Source organism: Rana temporaria, chromosome 3, assembly GCF_905171775.1.
Source record: "Rana temporaria chromosome 3, aRanTem1.1, whole genome shotgun sequence".
NCBI classification, from domain to species: Eukaryota; Metazoa; Chordata; class Amphibia; order Anura; family Ranidae; genus Rana; species Rana temporaria.
Window position 1 is genome coordinate 376,697,824 of NC_053491.1, and position 24,389 is coordinate 376,722,212.

The 24,389-nt window shown below is 44.7% G+C and overlaps 1 protein-coding gene across 6 annotated transcripts in view; it reads left to right on the forward strand.

Annotated features, from left to right (window-relative positions):
- ITPR2 (inositol 1,4,5-trisphosphate receptor type 2) overlaps window positions 1-24,389 on the forward strand; it is a 499,601-nt gene that overhangs the window by 181,605 nt on the left and 293,607 nt on the right. For all 6 annotated transcript variants that reach the window (XM_040345602.1, XM_040345605.1, XM_040345603.1 and 3 more), the window contains 3 exons: window positions 16,243-16,394; window positions 16,961-17,060; window positions 20,630-20,790. In XM_040345602.1, the coding sequence (XP_040201536.1) occupies window positions 16,243-16,394; window positions 16,961-17,060; window positions 20,630-20,790 (413 nt within the window). The remainder of the gene's footprint in view (window positions 1-16,242; window positions 16,395-16,960; window positions 17,061-20,629; window positions 20,791-24,389) is intronic.

The following is a 24,389-nucleotide window of genomic DNA, read 5'->3' on the forward strand; positions in this document are numbered from 1 at the left end:
CTGCCACTGTGCCCCCCGCCCAGCACTTACTATGTCTCGGGTGAACAGCGGGTGACGGCAGCAGGTGGCGAGCGATGCCTGGTGTCCTCCATGTCTTCCTCAATGTCTTCTCATACCTGCCCTGTCCTTTGATTGGACACCTGATAGGCGGTGTCCAATCACAGCACCTGTCGTTTCAGCCAATCAGATGACAGGTAACAGACCCGGCTACCTGATTGGCTGAGAGGCGGGTCAGTGTTAGGAAAGCGATTTATTCGCTTTCCTAAGGCCTCGTACAGACGACCGAACATGTCTGCTGAAACTGGTCCGCTGACCAGTTTTAGCAGACATGTTCGGTCGTGTGTACGGCCGACTGGACAGGTTTCCAGCGGACATTTGTCCACCCGACCGTTTTTGAGCGGACAAATGTTTCTTAGCATGCTAAGAAACATGTCCGCTGGAATCCTGTCCGTCGGACATGTTCAGTCGTCTGTACAGACTCACCGTACATGTCCGAGCAGCCGCCATCCCTCGCATGCGTCGAATCACTTTGACGCATGCGTGGAAGCATTGACCTTCCAGCGTCGCGCACGTCGCCGCGTCATCGTCCCGGCGACGGCGCGGACACGTCACCGCGCTGTCTGTCCGCGCAGATTTCTGTCTGATGGTGTGTACAACCATCAGATAGAAATCTCCGAGGGGACATGTCCGCTGAAAACGGTCCGGCGGACCGTTTTCAGCGGACTGTCCCCTCGTCTGTACGAGGCCTAACACACAGCTGAGTGAACAGCGAACGCCCATCAGAGCGCCCGCTGTTCACCATTTTGGACGCTTATTAGAGCCTACGGCTCTAATCAGGTGCTTTCCAAAAAACATGCCCACCGCTGTAATTCAGGTGCCTGGCACCCGACAAGTGGCCGGACACCTGACTAGGGGGTGGCAGCGGCGACCATAGATAGATTCATGCAATGCTGGTGATAGACAGGTGCAGGAGAGGGGGCGGCGCCCGTGCGCCCTTTATGGACGCACCGCCACTGTCTTGGAGAGCTTTTGGTCCAGCTGCTATACAACACTTCTAGTGCTGGACACACGATCCCCTGAACCAGGGTACTGCACCACATGCAGTCTTTATTTCATTTTGAATAAAGAAGGGAAGGGTTTTTTATTCCAGTCTTTGTGCCTACTAAGGAGATGTTCCCTCATGTCCTGTCAGCACAGAAAGTAATGGGATATTTCTCCAAAAAACAGAGACACCAGCCCAAACATTTTTAATAAAGTGGCAAAAAGTCTTGCTGTCTGGGCCTTCCTGTCCCAGTGACAACACATTTCCCCCTCCCTTATTTCTTATACAGGGTACAGGTGTCACAGAGACCGGAAGTAAGAAAATAATCTCCCCAACGGAGGACCTTGTAGAATTTTTCTTCCTTACTTTATCCACAAACAGAAAATATATATTTTGAATGAAGTTAGGCTTTTACTGTGATTTGCGATTTGCTCATGTATACTTTGCTGGTGGGTTCCGTGTTGTCAACACTAATATTTTTGCTTGTCATCAAATATATAAATATGTGTAGTGAAATCCGGGTTGAATAGCCTATGGCTATTTTTGGCTCTGGCGGCGTCAGTCCTTCGGCCCCTGTATTACTGAGGAGGGTGCCTGGATTCGCTGAGGTGGATTGGATAAGGTTGCTGTTTGCTTGTACGTCTCATAGAAGAGCTTTGTCCTGCCATGGGCTCGTACCATTTGGCTGCAGGACAGGGAGCTTATTTTATACCTCTCTGGAGAGTAGAATTGCGCAGCCAGAAGTCTCAGCAGCTCAGCCATTCCAGAAGATTCCATTGCTCCTCTCTCACTTCTTTTTACGCACTTGTTTTTCATTTTAAACATCAAGAGTGTTACAAAAACAAAATGTGTATTTTCTTTTGGTTTGTCAGTTTAGAAGTGGTGTGTGTGACTTCAGTGTGCGTCTATAAGACGCGGCAAGGACTCGTGTTATGGTCTTTTCTCTGGTAGTTGACTACAGGCCAGATAAAATATTGGCCACTGATGGCATTCTCAGTAGTTAGGATTTGGGGTATCAGTGTGTCATTGGGGGTGACCCCAAATATAAATGTGGTAAGCACTAAAACTACAGCCATTCTTCTGGGATCTCAAGTGTCAGTGTGCCATTGTTCTGGGACCCTCAGATATCAACATGTTATTGTTCTTGAATACCAAATGTATCATTGTTCTAGGCCCCCAAGTGTCATTATATCATTGTTCTAGGCCCCCAAGTGTCATTATATCGTTGTTCTAGGCCCCCAAGTGTCCCATATTATATATATCTTGGACCTCTAATGTCAGTGTGTCATTTTTCTAGGACCCCAGTATCGGTATGTTGTTATTCTTGGATCCCAAGTTTCAGTGTGTCATTATGCTAGAACAACAGATGTCTGTGTGTCATTGTTCCAGGCCCACAAGTGTCCTTGTATCATTGTTCTAGGCCCCCCAAGTGTCAGTATGTAATTTTTCTTGGACCCCAAGTGTCAGTGTGTCATTATTCTAGAACCCCAAGTGTCAGTGTGTCATAGTTTTGGGACACCGAATGTCAATGTGTCATTATTCTATAACCCCAAGTATCAGTGTGTCATAGTTCTGGGACACCAAATGTCAGTGTGTCATTATTCTATAACCCCAAGTATCAGGCCCCGTACACACGACCGAGTTTCTCGGCAGAATTCAGCCAGAAACTCGATCGGAGCTGGATTCTGCCGAGAAACTCGGTCGTGTGTACACTTTTCACCGAGGAAGCCGACGAGGAACTCGTCGGGCCAAATAGAGAACATGTTCTCTATTTCCTCGTTGTTCAATGAGGAAAGTTGGCTCGCCGAGATCCTCGGCGGCTTCAACACAGAACTCGACGAGGAACTTGATGTGTTTGGCACGTCGAGTTCCTCGGACGTGTGTACGGGGCCTCAGTGTGTCATAGTTCTGGGACACCAAATGTCAGTGTGTCATAGTTCTGGGACACCAAGTCAGTGTTAGGCCCCTTTCACACCTGCGGATCCCGTGAGGATCCGTTTTTAAACAACTGCTTGCTGAGCGGGGATCGCTCCATTGATCCTCGCTGAGCCGGCAGATGACAGGTACAGGGACCAACACACTGTGCAGGGACTGACCTGTCAGGTCTCCGCTCTCCTCTTTGGGGGATCGGATGAAAACGAACCATCTGTTCGTTTTCATCCGATTCGGTCCGCCAGAGGGATGCAAAATAGGGTTTGCATTCATCACATTTTAGCGGAGAGGATCGGATTGGGGCTGATTGGGTGTCAGTGGACATGTCACCGCTGATATCCGACGCTCCATTGAGATACATGGAGCGCCTGTTCAGATCCGCCTGAAAAAACTGACAGGCGGATCTGAACAGTCCGCGGGTGTTAAAGGGGCCTTACAAAACTAAATTTTTATTTTCTTTAGGTTTATCAGTTTGTAATTTGTGTGTGTGGCTTTAGTGTGCATATATAAGACCAGCCAGGACTTGTGTTATGGTCTTTTCTCAGTCTGGTAGTTGACTACAGACCAGATAAAATATGGGCCACTGATGGCATTCTCTGTAGTTGGAATTTGGGGTATCAGTGTCATTGGGGGTGACCCCAAATATAAACATGGTGCGCTATGAAACTACAACCATTGTTCTGGGATCTCAAGTGTCAGTGTGTTGTTGTTCTGGGACCACCACATGTCATGTCATTGTTCTTGGATTCAAAGTGTCAATGCGTCAATGTTCTAGGATACAAGTGTCAGTGTATCATTGTTCAGAGACCCCAAGTGTCAGGGTTTAATCTTATAGGACCCTCCTTATCGGTATGTTTTTGTTCTTTGACCCCAAGTTTCAGTGTGTCATTATTCTAGAACCCCAGGTGTCTTTCTGTGTGCCATTGTTTCAGGACCACAAGTGTCCTTGCATCATTGTTCTAGGCCCCCAAATGTCATTTTACCAGGACCCCTAGTATCGGTATGTGGATCTTGAACCCCAAGTGTCAGTGTGTCATAGTTCTGGGACACCAAGTGGCACTGTGTCATTGTTCTAGGACCTCACATGTCAGTGTGTTGTTGTTCTGGGACACCCACATGTCATTGTTCTCGGATTCCAAGTGCCAATGTTCTAGGACCCAAGTGTCAATGTGTCATTGTTCATTCACACCAAGTGTCAGTGTATCATTTTTCTGGGACCCCCAAATGTCAGTGTGTCATTGTTGTAAGATCCCAAGTGTCACTGTGTCATTGTTCTATGACCCCAAACATACATGTGTCATTGTTGTGGGACCCCAAGTGTTTGTCAGTCATACTAGTGCCTCCAAGTGTCAATGAGTGATTATTCTGGGACCCAAAGTATAAATGCGTCAGTGTGTTATTGTTGTGAAATTGTAAGTGTCATTGCGTATAATTGTTGTTGAATCCCAACTTTCAGTGTGTCATTTTCTAGTGCCCCCAAATTATCCGGGTGTCATTACTTTGGAAACCCAAGTGTGTGTCATTGTTGGGGGATCCCAAGTGTCTGTGTGCCATTGTTCTAGAGCACCAAGTGTTAGTTTGTCCTTGTTCTGGGACCCCCATGTGTCATTGTGTTATTGTTTTGGAGCCTCAAGTGTCAGTGTGTTATTGTTCTGGGACCCCAAAAGCCAGTGTGTAATTGTTCTACAACTTCAGGTTTCAGTGCTTCATTGTTCTGAAACCTCTAGTGTCAGCGTGTCATTGTTCTGGGACCCCAAGTATAAGTGTGTCATTGTTGTATACAGCTAGTTTCAAGGTTACAGTAGATCAAGTGTAATTGTGCAATAATATGCTGCCTTTAAGCATCAGGTGATCTGCGCCGTAGTTCATAAAATGTTCCCTTGTGTGTTCCTTACCCTAAACTCTATCTATATCTTTCCTTTACCTTTCTGTAAATAAAGCCAGCCATAGATGGAGCGGTTTTCTTTCCTGCAAGCCCAGGTGTCAGGAAAGAAAACCTCTTGATTCCCCCATCAACACAGTCAGTGTTGATGGGAGAATTCCTCCCACAGAGTTATTGTGTTCACCTAGCAGAGGAGCCATATTGGCCGGGAGAACAAACAGGGCCAGATCCAGAGAGAATTGGATCCGCGCAGCGTATCAAAGATACGCTACGCCGCCGTACCTTACCTGGCGGAATTTAGAATCCTCAACGATTTCGCGCCGTAAGTTACGGCGGCGTAGTGTATTTCTGGCGGCGGAATTTAAATCGCCGATCAGGGGGCGGGTTTCATTTAAATGAAGCGCGTCCCCACGCCGAATGAACTGCGTATGCGTCGTCCAGAAATTTCCCGCCGTGCTTTGTGCGAAATGACGTCGCAATGACGTCATTTTTTGAACTTAGACATGAGTTACGTCCGTCCCTATTCACGGACGACTTACGCAAAAAAAAATAATTCAAATTTCGACGCGGGAACGACGGCCATACTTAACATGGCAAGTCTATCTATACACAGCAAAATACCAGCTTTAACTATACGCCGGAAAAAGCCGACTACAGACGACGTTAGAAAATGCTACGTCCGCGCGTATGTTCGTGGATCGTCGTAAATCGCTTATTTTTCAATACCTGACGCGGAAAACGACGCAAAATCCACCTAGCGGGCGCTGAAGTATTGCATCTAAGATCCGAAGGTGTACGAAGCCGTACGCCTGTCGGATCTTACCCAAATGCCGTCGTATCTTGGTTTGAGGATTCAAACTAAAGATACGACGCAGGAAATTTGAAAGTACACCGGCGTATCAGTAGATACGCTGGCGTACTTGCTCTGTGAATCTGGCCCACAGTGAGTATTGCTAGCGGCAATAATGTCAGGATCCGCCCAGGTGCCTGAGCAGCAGCTGGCTCGGCCTCTTGGCGTGTCGTCCTATCCCCGACAGAACAGAAAGCTTGTGACTGACAGTCACTGCACTCTGCTCAGTGAAGACTGAGAACTGAGTGATCAGTGGTCATTTAATCACTCAGTTCTTGGTCTTGGAGTAAGCGGGAGACAGCTGCAGCATCGAAACGAGTATGAATGTTTTCTTTTTTTGCTATCCCACACTTCTCCTTTAACCTATCACTCAATGCCCTAAATCCTAACCCTTTAACCTAAACTATTCTCCCCCTGACTCCAGTCTAATGTTTAACTTTTCTTTAACCCTTTGTCCTGTTTTTGGACAGCTCTGAGGCCTCGTACACAAGAAGCTTGCTGGGTTTTTTTTTTGGCCGGGGAAACCGGTCGTGTGTACACTTTTCGCCGAGGAAACCGCAGAGGATCTCGTCGGGCCAAAAAGAGAACATGTTCTCTATTTCCTCGGCAGCAATGGGAAAATATGGCTCGCCGAGATCCTCGGCGGCTTCACAAGGAACTTGACGAGCAAAACGATGTGTTTTGCCCGTCGAGTTTCTCGGCCGTGTGTACGAGGCCTGACAGATAACAGCAACTTAAAAAATCCACACCAATAAATAATAAAACGTATAACATTATTTGGAAGTGTTTGAGCTTATTTATATAAGGCAAAGTTGATCGAACACTCTCAAGAGACTCATTCTGTTAATTTTCACTTAGTCCTTTAACAGTGTAATCCCTTTTTTTTTTCTTACATTCTGACGTCATCATGAGAACAATCAAGGGACTTTATTATATTTACACACGGTTAATGACAAGGTAATATAGAAGCACTGTGGGTGTATGAGGAGGCGGACTGTCGTCTCATACGTAGATTATTCCATCTTATCTTTCTGGAGTTATACTTAGCACAGGAGGAAAGCAACAGTTCAAGGCAAAGAAATGGAAAAGGACAGAAAGCAGGGACTATAATGTATATACAGGGTCCCCCCTCTGTGATCTTGGCTGCACGTCATCCAGCTTTTGGTGCATCAAAATGATAACAGAGTGCAGTTTGCTTTGCTGTTCTCTTTGATGTCAACGGCAAAACATTTTCTATAGGGTGGGGAAAGGATAGAACCTCTGTCAGATATTTATTGTCTGTGTGATAGCATTAGGATAGTATCTATTAAACTACCTGACTGAACCTCTAACCTGACTTTTCATGAAATCATCCACATAAGCCCTGGGGAGAGGATACTTTTCTACTCCTGAAACCCCCAAAATGCAGTATTTTTGCACACTTGTTTTTTTCAAGATCTTTTTTGGTGCTCCACATCCACCTTCATAACATTTCAAGGTCTAATGCCGCGTACACACAACCGTTTTTCATGACGAGAAAACTGCCATTTTTTAGATTGGTCGTGTGTATGCTTTTCCAAGGGGAAAAAAACCCTGCATGCTCAGAATCAAGTATGAGATGGAAGCGCTCGTTCTGGTAAAACTAGCGTTCGTAATAGAGATGACACATTCGTCACGCTGTAACGGACTGAAAAGCACAAGGCTGAAAAGCACGAATCGTCTCTCACCAAACTTTTACTAACACGAGGATCAGCAAAAGCAGCCCAAAGGGTGGCGCCATTGGAAAGGAACTTCCCCTTTATAGTCCTGTCGTATGTGTTGTATGTAGGGTTGCCACCTCATCCCTTTAAAAAGGAACACATCTGAATTACACAGGTTCTGTGGCTGATTAAGGTGGTAATTAAACTCACTTGGTGCCTTATCTGCATTAAATTTGCCTCAGAACCTGTGTAATTCAGATGTGTTCCTTTTTAAAGGGATGAGGTGGCAACCCTAGTTGTACGTCACCGCGCTTTGCTCAACCATTTTTTTTTTTTCATGAACATGTGTATGCAAGGCAGGCTTGAGAGGAATCACGTCGAATCACGTTGAGAAAAACTTTGTTTTTTTTGCAGGACAGGAAAAAACGGTCATGTGTACGTGGCATTAGAGAAGTTCCATCAAACAAGATTGTTTTGCCAACTGTGTACCTCTTGGGGTATATCCTGTCAGATGGGCCATCTCTCAAATGGGATTAAAGAACAAAACACATATTTAGTAGAGTGAGGAAGGGTCAGAAAGTCTTAGGCCTCGTACACACGACCAAGGAACTCGTCGTAAATCAGTGGTCATCAACCCTGTCCTGCAGGGCCCACTAACAGGCCAGGTTTTATGTATTTCCTTAGGGAGATGCAGACTAGAATACTGCAATCACTGAGGAGCAAATGATATCACCTGTGATGTATTTCAGTTATCTTGCAAACCTGGCCTGTTAGTGGGCCCTGCAGGACAAGGTTGATGACCACTGTCGTAAATGAAACATCGTTTTCCTTGACGAGTTCCTCGTCAGGCTTGTCGAGAAACTTGACAAGCTTTCTTTGCGTACACACTGTCAAGACCAAATCTCCTCGTTCTCAAACGCGGTGACGTACAACATGTACGACGGCAGGGGAAGTTCGATTCAACTGGCACAACCCTTGGGGCTGCTTTTGCTAATCTCATGTTACTGCGTGTTAAGTAAAAGTTTGGTAAGAGACGATTTGCACTTTTCCATCTGTTACAGCGTGACAAATGTGCTATCTCCATTACAAACGCTACTTTTACCGAAGGTGCGCTCCCGTCTCATACTTTATTCTGAGCATGCGCAGGTTTCTTAGCATACACGCGATCGTGTTTCTTGACGAAAAACAGCCCGACGAGGAACACAACGAGGAAATTGAGACTCCCGTCGAGGAAAAAGAGAACTTGTTCTCTTTTTTCCTCGTCGAGTTCCTCAACAGTTTTCTCAATGAAAAACGTACACACAACCGTTTTCCTCGGCAAAAAAGCTCTCCCACCAAGTTTCTTGATGGATTCTGTCGAGGAAAACGGTCGTGTGTACGAGGCCTCACAGTGTTTGTATTGTTGTTCATGCCTCCCTGTTCTTTTTTGGTACAATTACTTTTATTGAAGATCTTAGAAAAGTACAAACCAAAAAGTCACCCATGCAGGAGGACAAGTATAGCCATACATAAATGAAAGAGCCATGTATACACAGCAGTGGCGGCTGATGCTCAAATTTTTTGGGGGGTGCAAACAAACTGAAAAAAAACATCAATTGCAGCCTCTGTGCCCATCAAGCGCAGCCACTGTACCCATCAATCGGGGCCACTGTGCCCATCAAACGCAGCCACTGTACCCATAAATTTCCGCCACTGTGCCATCAACCGCATCTACTGTACCCATCAATTGCTGCCAGTGTGCCCATCAATTGCCGCCACTGTGCCCATCAGTTGCCACCAGTGTGCTCCATCAAATGCCACTACTGTGCCCCATCATTTGCAGCTACTGTGCCCCATCAAATGCTGCTCCAGTGTGCATCACCTGCCCAGCACTTACCGGTCTTGGGTCACGGCGCTGTCCTCCGAGTCCCCAATGCCTTTTCCCGCCGGTGTGAAACAGGCCTAAATATGTGATACACATTTACTTAGAGTGCTGGGGAACTTGCATCTTCTCATTAGATAAAGAAAAGTGTCAGGGGTTTGAAGAACAAGACAAGAAGCCTGCAAATTACATGGTTGCCATGTTATTAATATTATTATTATACAAGATTTAAATAGCGCCAACAGTTTGCGCAGCGCTTTACAACATCAGGGAAGACAGTATAGTCACAATACAATTCAATACAGGAGGTATCAGAGGGCCCTGCTCGTTAGAGCTTACAGTCTAGAAGGGAGGGTCAAGTGGAACAAAGGGTAGTAGCCAGGGCAGGACTTAGGGTGGTGGGGGCCCCTGGGCTTGAGTGTTGAAGGGGCCCCCTGGAGCCGAGAATTGGGGTGGGGGTCGAAGATGTTGAGCGAGGGGGGGGATCATAGTTGTTGAGCGAGGGGGGGCGCACCTGTGCACAGAATGTGTCGGCTCTCTTCCCTTAAGCAGACATCCACACACCACTCCGGTTCCTCCTGGGGGGATTTTGCAGTTGTTGAGCGGGGGGGAGTGCCTCTCACCTGTGCCGACAGCCGGGGCCACAGACTGTCATTAACCCGGCTGTCTGCTTTCTTCCCTTCAGCAGCCACAGTCCTCCACACACCGCTCCGGTTCCTCCTGCTTCCGTGCTGCCTCCTCTTGCAGTGCAGGAAAATTAACCCTTTTGCGGGACTGCAGGAAGAAGCTGTCTGTGCGGGAAAGTCCCGCAGAATCCGTGCGTGTTGGGAGGTATGCGCAGGGCCGCCATCAGGAATTTTGGGGCCCCTTACTAGGGTTGCCACCTGTCCAGGAATCACCCGGACAGTTCGGGTTTGGGATCTTGTGTCCGGGTTTCAGTCTGCCTGAAACCTGGACACATTATTTAGACTGGGCTGTGGCTCCCCAAGTAACTGAGGTAGTCACACAAAAATCTGTTGCCAATCGGGAGATGCGGGCCGCTGTCTGGGGGCAGGTATGGCATCACTGAGGGGGAGCCATGATGTCAGCAAGAGCAGTTTGGCTACACCCACTGTTTGCCGCAGCGCGCTGCATTACCACTCTCCTTGAGGCACCCAAAGGTGCCCCAGGTCTTTTATAATCCTATTGTGTATACTACGGAAAAAATGTGCCCTGTGCCGCTAAAGTGTTCGGGTTTGGCTTGAAGAAAAGGTGGCAACTCTACCCCTTACACAGCTTAAAGCGGATGTGCCACGGGAAAAATATATTAAAAGCCAGCAGCTACAAATACTGCAGCTGCTGACTTTTAATATAAGGACACTTACCTGTCCTGGAGTCCAGCGGCGATCGCAGCAGATGACGAGCCGATCGCTCGTCACCCTGCTGCTCCCCCCTCCATCCTTGGTGAGGGAACCAGGAAGTGAAGCGCTCCGGCTTCACTGCCCGGTTCCCTACGGCGCATGCGCGAGTCGCGCTGCGCCCGCCGATTGGCTCCCGCTGTGTGCTGGGAGCCGAGTGTTCCCAGCATACAACGGGGGACGGACGGGAAGGAAGGAAAAAACCCGTCCTTTGCCCGTATCGTAGGGCCGGAAGTGGGTGCAGATACCTGTCTGTAGACAGGTATCTGCACCCCCCTCCCCCCTGAAAGGTGTCAAATGTGACACCGGAGGGGGGGAGGGTTCCGATCAGCGGGACTCCACTTTAGAGTGGAGATCCGCTTTAAGGCATGGGCCCCCTGGAGCAGAGAACCGGGGGGGTGCTGGCGCCTGAAATTGAGAAGCGGGGGGCTGCCGCAAATTGAGAAACGGGGGGGCCTTTACAAAAAAAATAAGAAATAAAGAAAAATATATATACAGTACAGACCAAAAGTTTGGACACACCTTCTCATTCAAAGAGTTTTCTTTATTTTCATGACTATGAAAATTGTAGATTCTGACTGAAGGCATGAAAACTATGAAATAACACATGTGGAATTATACATAACAAAAAAGTGTGAAACAACTGAAAATATATTTCATATTCTAGGTTCTTCCTTTTGCAGCAGACACATCTCTAGAACTGGTAAGAGGAGACTGTGTGAATCAGGCCTTCATGGTAGAATATCTGCTAGGAAACCACTGCTAAAGAAAGGCAACAAGCAGAAGAGACTTGTTTGGGCTAAAGAACACAAGGAATGGACATTAGACCAGTGGAAATCTGTGCTTTGGTCTGATGAGTCCAAACTTGAGATCTTTGGTTCCAACCCCCGTGTCTTTGTGCGACGCAGAAAAGGTGAACGGATGGACTCTACATGCCTGGTTCCCACCGTGAAGCATGGAGGAGGAGGTGTGATGGTGTGGGGGTGCTTTGCTGGTGACACTGTTGGGGATTTATTCATAATTGAAGGCATACTGAACCAGCATGGCTACCACAGCATCTTGCAGCGGCATGCTATTCCATCCGGTTTGCGTTTAGTTGGACCATCAATTATTTTTCAACAGGACAATGACCCCAAACACACCTCCAGGCTGTGTAAGGGCTATTTGACCAAGAAGGAGAGTGATGGGGTGCTGTGCCAGGTGATTACCTCTTGATGCTCATTAAGAGAATGCCAAGAGTGTGCCAAGCAGTAATCAAAGCAAAAGGTGGCTACTTTGAAGAACCTAGAATATGAAATATATTTTCAGTTGTTTCACACTTTTTTATGATGTATAATTCCACATGTGTTAATTCATAGTTGTGATGCCTTCAGTGTGAATCTACAATTTTCATAGTCATGAAAATAAAGAAAACTCTTTGAATGAGAAGGTGTGTCCAAACTTTTGGTCTGTACTGTGTATATATAAAAAAAAGGGGGTAGCCACCTGGGGCCCTGGGTACCTCTGGGCCCTTTAATAAAAAATAAAAAAATATAAACAAAAATAAAAAAATAAACATTTATAAAAATAAATAAAAAAGGGGGGGTTGCCACATGGGGCCCTGGAGACCTCTGGGCCCTTTAATAATAATAAAATATAATAAAATAAAATATAATAATAATAATAATATATATATATATATATATATATATATATATATATATATATTATATATAAAAAATATATATAAAAAATATATAAAAAAAAACATTTTTTTTAATAAAAAATAAATAAAAAAAGGGGGGTTGCACTTTTACACTCATGTTTAATATATTAACCGCTTCCTGACCGGCCCATAGTCATATGACGGCCGCAGGGTCCTTTTGTCCCTCCGGGCGGCTGTCATATGACGTCCTGGGATTCCCACAATGTGGAGCACACGCGTTCTCGCCGCATCACTGGGGACCCAATGCACGTGCCCGGTGGCCACGATGTCTGCTCGTCACAGAGCCAGGGACATGGATCTCCGTAAACACAGAGATCCATGTCCTGTCAGGGAGAGGAGACCGATGGTGTGTCCCTTGTACATAGGGACACTGATTGGTCTCCTCCCCTTGTGAGTCCCCTCCCCCCACAGTAAGAATCACTCCCTAGGGAACACATTAACCCCTTGATCGCCCCCTAGTGTTAACCCCTTCCCTGCTAGTCACATTCATACAGTAAACTGTGCATATTTATAGCACTGTTCGCTGTATAAATGTGAATGGTCCCAAAATAGTGTCCGATGTGTCCGCCGCAATATTGTAGTATTGACAAAAATCGCAGATCGCCGCCATTACTAGTAAAAAATACACTTTTTAGAATAAAGGACCAGTAAACCTGAATCAGCTTCCTTGAGGAGTTTTTAACCACTTCAATATCAAGCATCTTCACCCCCTTCCTGCCCAGGCCAATTTTCAGCTTTCAGCACTGTCACACTTTGAATGACAATTGCGCGGTCGTGCGACGTGGCTCCCAAACAAAATTGATGTCCTTTTTTTCCCCACAAATAGAGCTTTATTTTCGTGGTATTTGATCATCTCTGCAGTTTTTATTTTTGTACTATAAACACAAAAAAACAGACAATTTTGAAAAAACAAACAATATTTTTTACTTTTTGCTATAATAAATATCCAATTTTTTTTTTCTCAGTTTAGGTCGATACGTATTCTTCTACATATTTTTGGTAAAAAAACGCAATAAGCATTTATTGATTGGTTTGCGCAAAAGTTGTAGCGCCTACAAAATAGGGGATAGATTTATGACTTTTATTTTCTTAACAAATCCCAGCCCTCCTCCCTTTCCAAAGTAATCTGCCAATTTATTAAATCTGCTACGTGCTGTTTTCGGGTGGCAGGATAATTGGGCGATTTTATAACGTCAGGCGTTGCAGCATCAGGGGTTAAGTGGTTGGGGGAACTCCGCTCACAGTAACACAGGCTGTGCCAGCTCGGCTGCCTCTGAGGCTGAATAAGCTGGGGAATCACACAGCCTGTGTCTTCCAGGGCGTTTTGAGTGCTGGAGCGTGATGTCTCTGCTAAAAATGGGAGATGACTCACGGCTGAGTCAACAGCGAAGGTGTTTGTGGAAGCGAGAGGCTTCACAGGGGTCTGCAATATGAGCAGAGGCATTACTGCGCCCGTGCGCTGCAACACCCGCTGCTTGCTAAAACACCCCACGCCCGACCGCTAAAGGCCTAATAGCACACGTCATCCCTCCACATCACATCTGCAGGCTGTGAGGGCCATATGCTTGTTTTATGTTTACATTTATTTAACAATTTGCCAAAGCCTCCTCAGTATGACTTTACATGATGGTGGTTAAATGGCTGGCATGCGTGTTTTGCAGCACCAAGATCCTGGGTCAGGACAAGGGGTAGAGACTAAATTACTAAATTACTTCCAGCATCCAATCACGTACAAGGAAAAATGCTGTTTTTTATCTTGCACGTGATTGGGTATTCTTTGTAAAGTGAAGCTTTACCTCATTTACTAATCTCTGAAGCAATTGCACTTAAAGGGGTTGTAAAGGTACAATTTTTTCCCCCTAAATAGCTTCCTTTACCTTAGTGCAGTCCTCCTTCACTTACCTCATCCTTCCATTTTGCTTTTAAATGTCCTTATTTCTTCTGAGAAATCCTCACTTCCTATTCTTCTGTCTGTAACTCCACACAGTAATGCAAGGCTTTCTCCCTGGTGTGGAGTGTCATGCTCGCCCCCTCCCTTGGACTACAGGAGAGTCAGGACGCCCACTAACACACAGCTCCCTTCTCTATCTGCAACGTAGAGAGCGTCCTGACTCTCCTGTAGTCCAAGGGACTAGGAAAAAAAATTGTACCTTTACAACCCCTTTAAAGAGTGCAGCTTCATTTTGCAAAGTACCTTTAGTAAATCCACCCGAAAATGTCTCACGTGTGCAGGATAGCTGAAGTCAGTCTGTATGTTTGCCTGATATGACGCAAAAACAACAGATTTCTCAGATAATCAAACAGTGAAGCCTCCTACACACGACCGGTTTTCTTGGCAAGAATGCTGCTGGGAGAGCTTTTTGTCGTGAAAACCGTGCGTGTGTGTGCTTTCTTGTTGAGAAAACTGCCGGGAATCCCAACGAGAAAAATAGAGAACCTGCTCTCTATTTTCTCGTCGGGATTCTCGCCAGTGTTTCCTGCCGAGAAAACTGTCGTCGGTATGCTAACCTGTCCCCAGGTAAACCCGCACATGCTCGATGAGACTTTGACGCATGCGCGGTAGCATACGAGGGTAGTGTAGGGTGTAGCAAGATGGCGGCAACAGCATTGAATGTGACGAGCGCCGGCTCGTCGTAGTCGATGACGTCACCGCGTTCTTGCCATTCAAACGGTGGTTCCTTTGAATGGCCGTCTGTATGCATGGCAAGCTTGCCAGGAATCCCGTCAGGAAAACCAAGGTTTTTTCCTGACGGGATTCCCGGCCGTGTGTACAGGGCTTGAGATCTCCCTGCATTAGTTGCCAGCTACTTCTGTTTGCCAGGGAGTTTTGGGTGTCCCTCCCCATCTTTGTGTTCTCCAGCTTCTCCTGTTACTTTCTCCATAATATAAAATAAATAAAATTCCATCAGGGATAGTGGGAGCGTCTCATACTGGGCACAACGGGAGCGCAAAGGCATGGAGGCAAAGACATCAACCCAGAAAACTAGTCAGGGTATGAAAATATGAATATTTTATATTTCTTTGTAGGTTCATTCAATTCTATTCTCTTCATAGATGACATAATTATATTATATTATTTTAATCAACTTAATTTCTCAATTCCTTGTCGTCAAATAGCTGCCATGCAGCTATGATTATGACACTTCATGTTACATAATCTTATCCTACAATCCGCTAGGTTATCTATTTTCATTTATAAGAGTTACTTTCCTGAATGATTTCGCCTTTTTCTACTATACTATTGTACATGTTCTGTTAATGGAATATCTATTTCTATTATATTATTGTATATGCTCTGTTAATGGAATATCTATTTCTATTATATTATTGTATATGCTCTGTTAATGTAATTTTGTTGATAATTCTAAAATGTAATAAAAAATTTGAAACAGCAAAATATGAATATTTGATATTTACTAAATGTTATAATAGACAACATCCTTCTGATATAAACAAAATATATTCTATAGGTACAGATAATAGAAGATATACACTATGTTGCCAAAAGTATTGAGATGCCTGCCTTTACATACACATGAACATTGATGGCATCCCAGTCTTAGTCCATAAGATTCAATATTGAGTTGGCCCACCCTTTGCAGCTACACCAGCTTCAACTCTTCTTGGAAGGCTGTCCACAAGGTTTAGGAGTGAATTTCTTAGGTCAGGCATTGATGTCGGATAAAGCCTCGTACACACGACCGAGGAACTCGACGGGCGAAACACATCGTTTTCCTCGTCGAGTTCCTTGTTAGGCTGTCGAGGAACTCGACAAGGCAAGTTTCTCCATTCCCGTCGAGGAAAAAGAAGACATGCTCTCTTTTTGGCTCGACGGGATCCTCGATGCCTTTTACATTGATAATTCTCTGTTCAATATTTGTGCTCACTTTGCAGAAGGAAGGTGAACTGCCAGTGTCGAAGAGGAAATGGCAGACAGGAGAGAAGATAATGTTCACACTGGTGTCCGTACCGCACGGGAATGACATTGCATCCCTCTTTGAACTGGATGCCACAACTCTGCAGCGAGCTGACTGCTTAGTACCCAGGTAAAGCCACAGTGCATCACATTCTGTCTGGGGGTTCTGTGCATTTTCCTTTGTTGCCAAAAATGTGACATACGTTTTTATTTTTGATAGAATGGGGAAGAGTTACAACTTTGCACAGGTTTTTATTGCTGAGATCTCTTTGTGGAGATCTCCGCTGACTTCCTGTCCTGGTGACAATGTTTCTGACTTCCTGTCCTGGTGACAATGTTTCGCCTGGGCTGAAAGTAAGAGAAAATCTCCAATGGAAACAGACAAAATCAAAAAGCTGATGGGAGTTCTAGTCTTCCCCTTTTTTGTTTTCTACTGTCCTGTCCTTCCTGGAAATGTCCCCATATTTTCTGTCCTGGTGACAAAGCCAGAACAGGAAGCGAGAAATTTTATCCATTGGGGCCCTACAGAGCAGTAAAAACTGACAAAGGTTCTAGCCGCTTTTTTGTTCTATTCAAAAATATTTTTATTAACATTTTCCAAATACAAAGGAAAGAAATAAACATCCAGTAGCAGTATTTGATATTATCTAATGTTATAATCAATAGTCCAGTCAAACTTGTTTTTTCCCAATGTAGGAACTCCTATGTCAGACTACGCCATCTTTGTACCAACACCTGGGTGACCAGTACTAGTATTCCCATTGACACGGATGAGGAAAGACCTGTCATGCTGAAGGTAAGGGGTCATTACTGGCAGAAATAAAGGATTAGACCACTCAAATTAAATAGTTTGGTTTTAACTGGATTTTGGCAAGTTCAATCAACCGCTAATGTTGAGTTACAGTGGTGGGATCTTTGCTCTTTAGTTCTCCTTCACCTTACTATCAGATCCCACTACTGATGCATTCTCTATAAGTGAATTCAGATAAAAAAAAAATCCAACCGGGTGAATAATATAAACCCCTTACAATAAACTTTTTTTTTTTTACATATATGTTATCATATTTGTGGGTGTCTGAATGATTTCCCAACCCTGTTCATGTGGTAGACATGTCTACCTGCAGAAGGTTATAAACATAATGACCCGGATTCAGAGAGATCGTCGCATCTTTAGATAGGCGTAGCACATCTCATATGCGCTACACCGACGTAACATTGAGAGGCAAGCTGAGTATTCACAAAGCACTTGCTCCCATATGTACGCCGGCGTAACGTAAATGGGCCGGCGTAAGCCCGCGTAATTCAAAGTAGCAAGGCAGTGGGCGTGTTGTATTATAATGAAGCGTGACCCCATGTAAATGCATGGCCGAACGAACGGCGCATGCACGTGCATGCTCAGAATCACGTCGAATTTACTCCCTAAGATACGCCGGCTCCATTCATGCGACGTGAACGTAACCTACGCCCAGCCCCATTCACGTACGACTTACGTAAACGACGTAAAATACGACGCTGTTCCCGCGCCCATACCTTAACATGACTTACGCCTGCTTTATGAGGGGTAAACTTACGCCGGACGTACACCTTACGTAAACGGCGTAGCTTACTGCGACTCGTAAATCAACGAAAGCGCCCAAGATACGACGGCATAGGAGACTTACGTCGGTCGTATCTTGCCAAAATTCAGGCGTATAGATACGACGGCGCACATTTGGGCTTACGACGGCGTATCTGGAGATATGTCGTCGTAAGTCCTTTCTGAATCCGGGCCAATGACTACACCTTTCTATCCCTCTTAGGCCTCTTTCACAGCAGCGGACCGACTGAAAATTGGACAGGCAGATCCGATTGGAGCACCCATTGATCTCTATTGGGCAGCGGATGTCAGCAGATGTGTCCGCCGACATCCGATCCGGTCCGCTAAAAACAGACGGTTACGTTCGCTATCCATCCGGTGGATCAGTTGACAATCGAATGGAAACAGACATGCAGTTTGTTTCCATCTGGCCGCTCCATAGAGGAGAGTGTGCTGTGTCTATGTCTGCTCTGTATAACTGACCTGTCACCTGCCTCCTCAGTGGGGATCAGCTGAGAGATCCCCCGCTGAGCGTGCAGATCTGCTTGGATGGGTCCACTTTGTCTGAAAGGGGCCTTACAATTAGAGCTTCTCCAGTCAATTAAAGCAGAACGCCAACCTTCCCTTCAGTCTTGCACAGTAGTACAGGCTCCTTTCCTGTACTGAAATTACTGATTTCACTGCACACTGTGAGCTTCTCACAATGTGCATTAGAAGCTACAGCAAGTCAGATCGAGCTGGAGGTCATCAAGCATCATCTATACCTTTCCTCTCTAGCCTCAACTGTCCTTTCAGTCATTGGATTTCAGTTCTTTCAATAATAGAGGCTCAGAAACACTTATGGGTGTTACTTGGGGCACTCTGCATGCAAATGCAGTCTGATTATGAATGTCCATTCCTCCAGACAGGGTTCTGTGATGTTTTAAGGAATCTGTATGTGATGGAAAATACTATGCCAACCCCTCACATTGTGACTGCATTGCATATATAATCACAGAAATCCGGTCAATTTTTTTTAAATTGGAATAAAGGGGGGAGGGGGGGGAAGAGGCAAACTTCCTTTAAAACTTTTTTTTCTGTCTGCGTCTTCATTGATGCGATTTTCTCTAATTTCAAATTGTATCATACAGCAATACAAACTTCTTTGCTGTCCTGGTGTCCTGGGAGGAAGTGAGGGGACTTCTTCCCAATGGCAGACACAGACTGCACTAAAATCCTCAGAGGGGCTTTGTTCAACTCTTAACAGAACTAAAAAAGTTTAGGCAGGGGTTGGACTTTATTGTAGTCAATCTAAGGTAGCCTGTCCATTGATGTAACTTTTGACTACTGTTTACCTTTACTGCAATGGACCACTCTATCCTTTCTGTATTCTGGAATAAAATAGTTGTCACGCCCCCTGCATCCCACAGCCCCCCGATCAGATATCTCACCAATTCTGTGACTTTTGTATGATAAGCTATGCATGCTCTTGCTGCAGACATTGGGGTTGATTTACTAAAACTGGACAGTGCAATATATGGTGCAGTTGTGCATGGTAGCTAATCAGCTTATAACTTCCCCAACATCACCCCCATCTACATCACCAACCTCTTCTGCAGATATCACCCAAATTGTCCTCTCCGCTCCTCCCAGGACCTCCTGCTATCTAGCTCCCTCGTTACCTCCTCCCATGCTTGACTTCAGGACTTCTTCAGAGCCTCTCCCATCCTCTGGAACTCCCTGCTCCAGTGTGTCCGGTCAGCCCCAGTTTAAGTAAATGAACCCCATTAAATGGTTGATATGTGACACACTCTCCTCCACCCTAGTACCTTTCCTGGGAGATGTCATATTGTTCTGAACTTTGCACATGCGTCTTGTTGGCTTTGGGTGCATGCTACATCATCTTTGGGGCAGGCAGTTTTACTTGATTGGTTATCGGCAAATTAGTCGATAGCGAATATTTTTCAGTTATCACATAAAGCCCCCCTTTTCAGGTTGACCTATAGTGTAACTGCTCTACCTGCCACTCCACTTAAGCTACAAGGAACTGCCAGTGCAAGGTTGGGGCTCCTGGCTGCCCACACACAGTGCAATAATTCAAGAAAAGTCTTGCACATAGCTCCAAGTCCTCTTATGTTTATTAATCAAAAGAAAAAAGCTCCATGAAAGCAGCACGCTAATGAGGTTCAGCCGGAATGGCCTTTATCATAGCTTCCGCTGTGTGCAGGGCTTTTCTAGAATTATTCCCCTTCTTCGGGGCTTTGAAGTAGATGCGTGCTGGCTAATGTACTGACACTGGCGAAAGACAGATTAAAATCAGCTTGAGTTACTGTTTAACATTGCTAATAAGTGGACAGCAAGCACTGGTGTTTATAATATTTTACTTTATAGATGGTAGCAACCTTTTGGCTGCCTGCTTATCCTATCTCAAGCTGATGTTAACCGAAGCAGTAAAATTTGGCCGCACGCATTTGCTTCAGAGCCTGAAGAAGTGGGGTTTAGGTGATTCCCGAAATGTGTTGGCTATCACCTCTAAATAATTATTTTTTATGTTATTCTGGATTGGTCAGTAGAGTTCTTTACCAGAAAGCCATTTCAGAAACCAAAGGGTCCTTAGGAGCCTCTTGAACGATAGCAAAATGCGCTCTTTGGAGCAGAAGTGGCATTTATGTATAGACACCCTTCAATCATTTTTTTTTCATTTTTTTTTTAAGTATTTTAAGAATTTTTCTTTTAGCTTTTTATATTACTGACCTCATATACATGTACTGTTTGTGAAAAGAGTTTACTCATGTAAATCAATCCAATAGATCGGAACGTGCCAAACGAAGGAAGATAAGGAAGCTTTTGCCATCATCTCAGTTCCTCTGTCTGAGGTTCGAGACTTGGATTTTGCCAATGACGCCAACAAAGTTTTAGCCTCCACGGTGAAGAAGTTGGAGTATGGAACTATCACTCAGAACGAACGAAGGTTTGGCCATTTTTTAACCCAGGAATATTTTATCTTTAAATCTGTCAGTCTGTTATATTATACTGCATGGGGAGGGATCCTCAGCAGTCTAGCTGTTTTGCAACTACAATTTCAATGCAGCATTGCAAGAGATTTGTAGTTTTACCACAGCTGGAGTGCCAAGGTTGCCCACCCTTGTACTACTGTATGCTTGGTCATGTTTGGTGGCTGCTATTTAGTTCTGAAGTCGTTTCTGAATATGGTTATACTTATTTTTTCTAATTAAATAATTTTTTAAGCAAATCATTAAATAAGCAGCGGAGTGATTATTCCGCACTCCTATCTTTTGTTGGAAACAAGATATTATGAAGAGAAATGATTGAGATATCCACAAATGTCACAATATTTAAATAAAACTGTGACATTTTTACCTGATGTGATCAGCATTAAGCTGCCTATACAGGTTACCAATACGATTTACAATCTCTAAAAGCAGGGTTTCTCAACTAGGGTTCCTCCAGAGGTAAAATAAATAAGTCCACATAAAGTCCATCAAAAGACCATGGAATGTGATAATCAAATCAGACGTGTAGCAATAGGAGTTATCTCATAAGCCTTCTTGCAAAGGAGTAAGGGAGAATACTCTTACCAGAACCAGTGGATCTACTTGTTAGGCAGATCATTAGAGCGTGTGAAATCCCGATGGCAATTCGTATCAACTGGTATGAAGACTCTGGATAAACCACACAAATTGCAGATGGCAACTCGTTTAAAGGAAATTCCGGCCTCAAATGGACTCTGGGTTCACTGGATATCCCTGTGGTCCTCAGATGATGATGAAGTGACCTCCAATCTAGGAATCCTTTTCAGGACTGAACTATGGCATGATGGAAAAAACCTCCAAACAGCAACTCAATCAACCACAACATGGAAGAAAGGGGAAAAAAGAGGAGGTGCAGGTAAATGTGGGTTTATTGAAAAACCATCAAGTCTTAAAAATGATCACAATACAAGATATGTTAAAAAAAGGGCAATAAGTGGAGTGGTGTACCAAGCCCAACGCGTTTCGTACACAAGTACTTCAACTGGGGCATCAACCTGCTCCCACAAATTGCCTTGCATTTGTAATAAACACTCCAAACATAACTAAAATCTAGGCAATCAGTAAAATTTCTAATGCTGACACCTGATTGGAGGAAGTCCACCACCTGATCAAGTGGGTGTGATATCCCCCAAACCTAGAACCAATCGGAATCGGCTCTGAGAAAACTTCCCAGGTCAAATGATGACAGTGAAATGACTCACAGGAAGTGAACACAGCGGCGGCCAATCGGGACTGCAAAAAAGCCCGCCAAAATCAGGAGGAGGAGAGGACTGCGGTGATGCTACACCCACATGTCCACTCATTCCTCCCTATTGGCGGAACCTAAGCCCTGAATATCCAATGGGACTTATTCAGGGCTTAGGTTCCGCCAATGGGGAGGGATGAGTGGACATGTGGGTGTTGCATCACCGCAGTCCTCTCCTCCTGATTTTGGTGGGCTTTTTTGCAGTCCCGATTAGCCGCCGCTGTGTTCACTTTCTGTGAGTCATTTCACTGTCATCATTTGACCTGGGAAATTTTCTCAGCGCCGATTCCCATTGGTTCAAGGTTTGGGGGATATCACGCCCACTTGATCAGGTGGCAGACTTCCTCCAATCAGGTGTCAGCATTAGAAATTTTACTGATTGCCTAGATTTTAGTTATGTTTGGAGTGTTTATTACAAATGTAAGGCAATTTGTGGGAGCAGGTTGATGCCCCAGTTGAAGTACTTGTGAATGAAACGCGTTGGGCTTGGTACACCACTCCACTTATTGCCCTTTTTTAACATATCTTGTATTGTGATCATTTTTAAGTCTTGTTGGTTTCTTAATAAACCCACATTTACCTGCACCTCCTCTATTTTCCCCTTTCTTCCATGTTGTGGTTGATTGAGTTGCTGTTTGGAGGTTTTTTCCATCATGCTATTCTTCAGTCCTGAAAAGGATTCCTAGATTGGAGGTCACTTCATCATCATCTGAGGACCACAGGGATATCCAGTGAACCCAGAGTCCCTTTGAGGCCGGATTTCCTTTAAATGAGTTGCCATCTGCAATTTGTGTGGTTTATCCAGAGTCTTCATACCAGTTGATGCGAAATGCCATCGGGATTTCACACGCTCTAACGATCAGCCTAATAAGTAAATCCACCAGTTCTGGTAAGAGTATTCTCCCTTACTCCTTTGCAAGAAGGCTTATGAGATGACCCTTATTGTTACAAGTCTGATTTGATTATCACATTCCATGGTCTTTTCATGGACTTTATGTGGACTTATTTATTTATGTCTCACTTTTGGCACATTGAGGCACATCTCACTTTGTGCGATTTGGTTTCTCAGATTTTTAGCGCTGCATTTTAATTATAGTTGTATTTGAATTTTGATCACGTTTTGTGCAGCTGCTCTTATGTGGTTTGCGTTTTTACCAGTTTTTTGCACCTTTTGGTTTAGTTTTTGGACTAGCGCAATATTTTCCCTCTTATTCTCATTCTTCCAAAGGTTGCTAGGGGTTCCTTGGGCAATTTGTGCCTCTCAAATAAAATCTTTTTAGCTACCTGTAAGGGAGTAATTCTTCCCATTGACTACAAGTGTAAGTAGCATTCTTGTAGATATAAGAATTTTAGCAGGGGGTTCCCTGAGACCAGAAAGTTATTTCCAGGGTTCCTCTGATCCCCCCACCCCTTCAACCTCTGCAGCAATGCTGGCAGCCCTCACACGTCTTTTTCCCAAAGACAACCTCTGGATATGACGCTGAGCACGTGCACTCAACTTCTTTGGCCGACCATGGCGAGGCCTGTTCTAAAATTAACCTGTCCTATTGAACCGCTGTATGGTCTAGGCCACCGTGCTGAAGCTCAGTTTCAGGGTCTTGGCAATCTTCCTATAGCCTAGACCATCTATATGTAGAGCAACAATTCTTTTTTTCAGATCCTTAGAGAGTTCTTTGCCATGAGGTGCCATGTTGAACTTCCAGTCACCATTATGAGAGAGTGAGAGCGATAACACCAAATTTAACACACCTGCTTCCCATTCACACCTGAGACCTTGTAACACTAATGAGTCACGTGACATTGGGAAGGGAAAATGGCTAATTGGGCCCAATTTGGACATTTTCACTTAGGGGTGTGCTCACTTTTGTTGCCAGTGGTTTAGACATTAATGGCTGTGTGTGTTATTTTGAGGGAAAGCAAATTTACACTTTTATACAAGCTGTACACTCACTACTTTACATTTTAGCAACGTGTCATTTCTTCAGTGTTGTCACATGAAAAGATATAATACAATTTACAAAAATTTGAGGGTGTACTCACGTTTGTGAGATACTGTGTGTGTATATATATATATATATATATATATATATATACATACATACATATACACACACACACAGTATATTATTACAGTTCAGGCTGAGTCTCTATCTCGAGATTATTGTACCGTAAAATCCTTATCTTCGAGTCCTTTTGAGAGACAATGGGTTCAACCCCCTCAGTTTTTTTGACTATGCTGTTGGTACTACTTTGCTACAAAAATGAGGCATG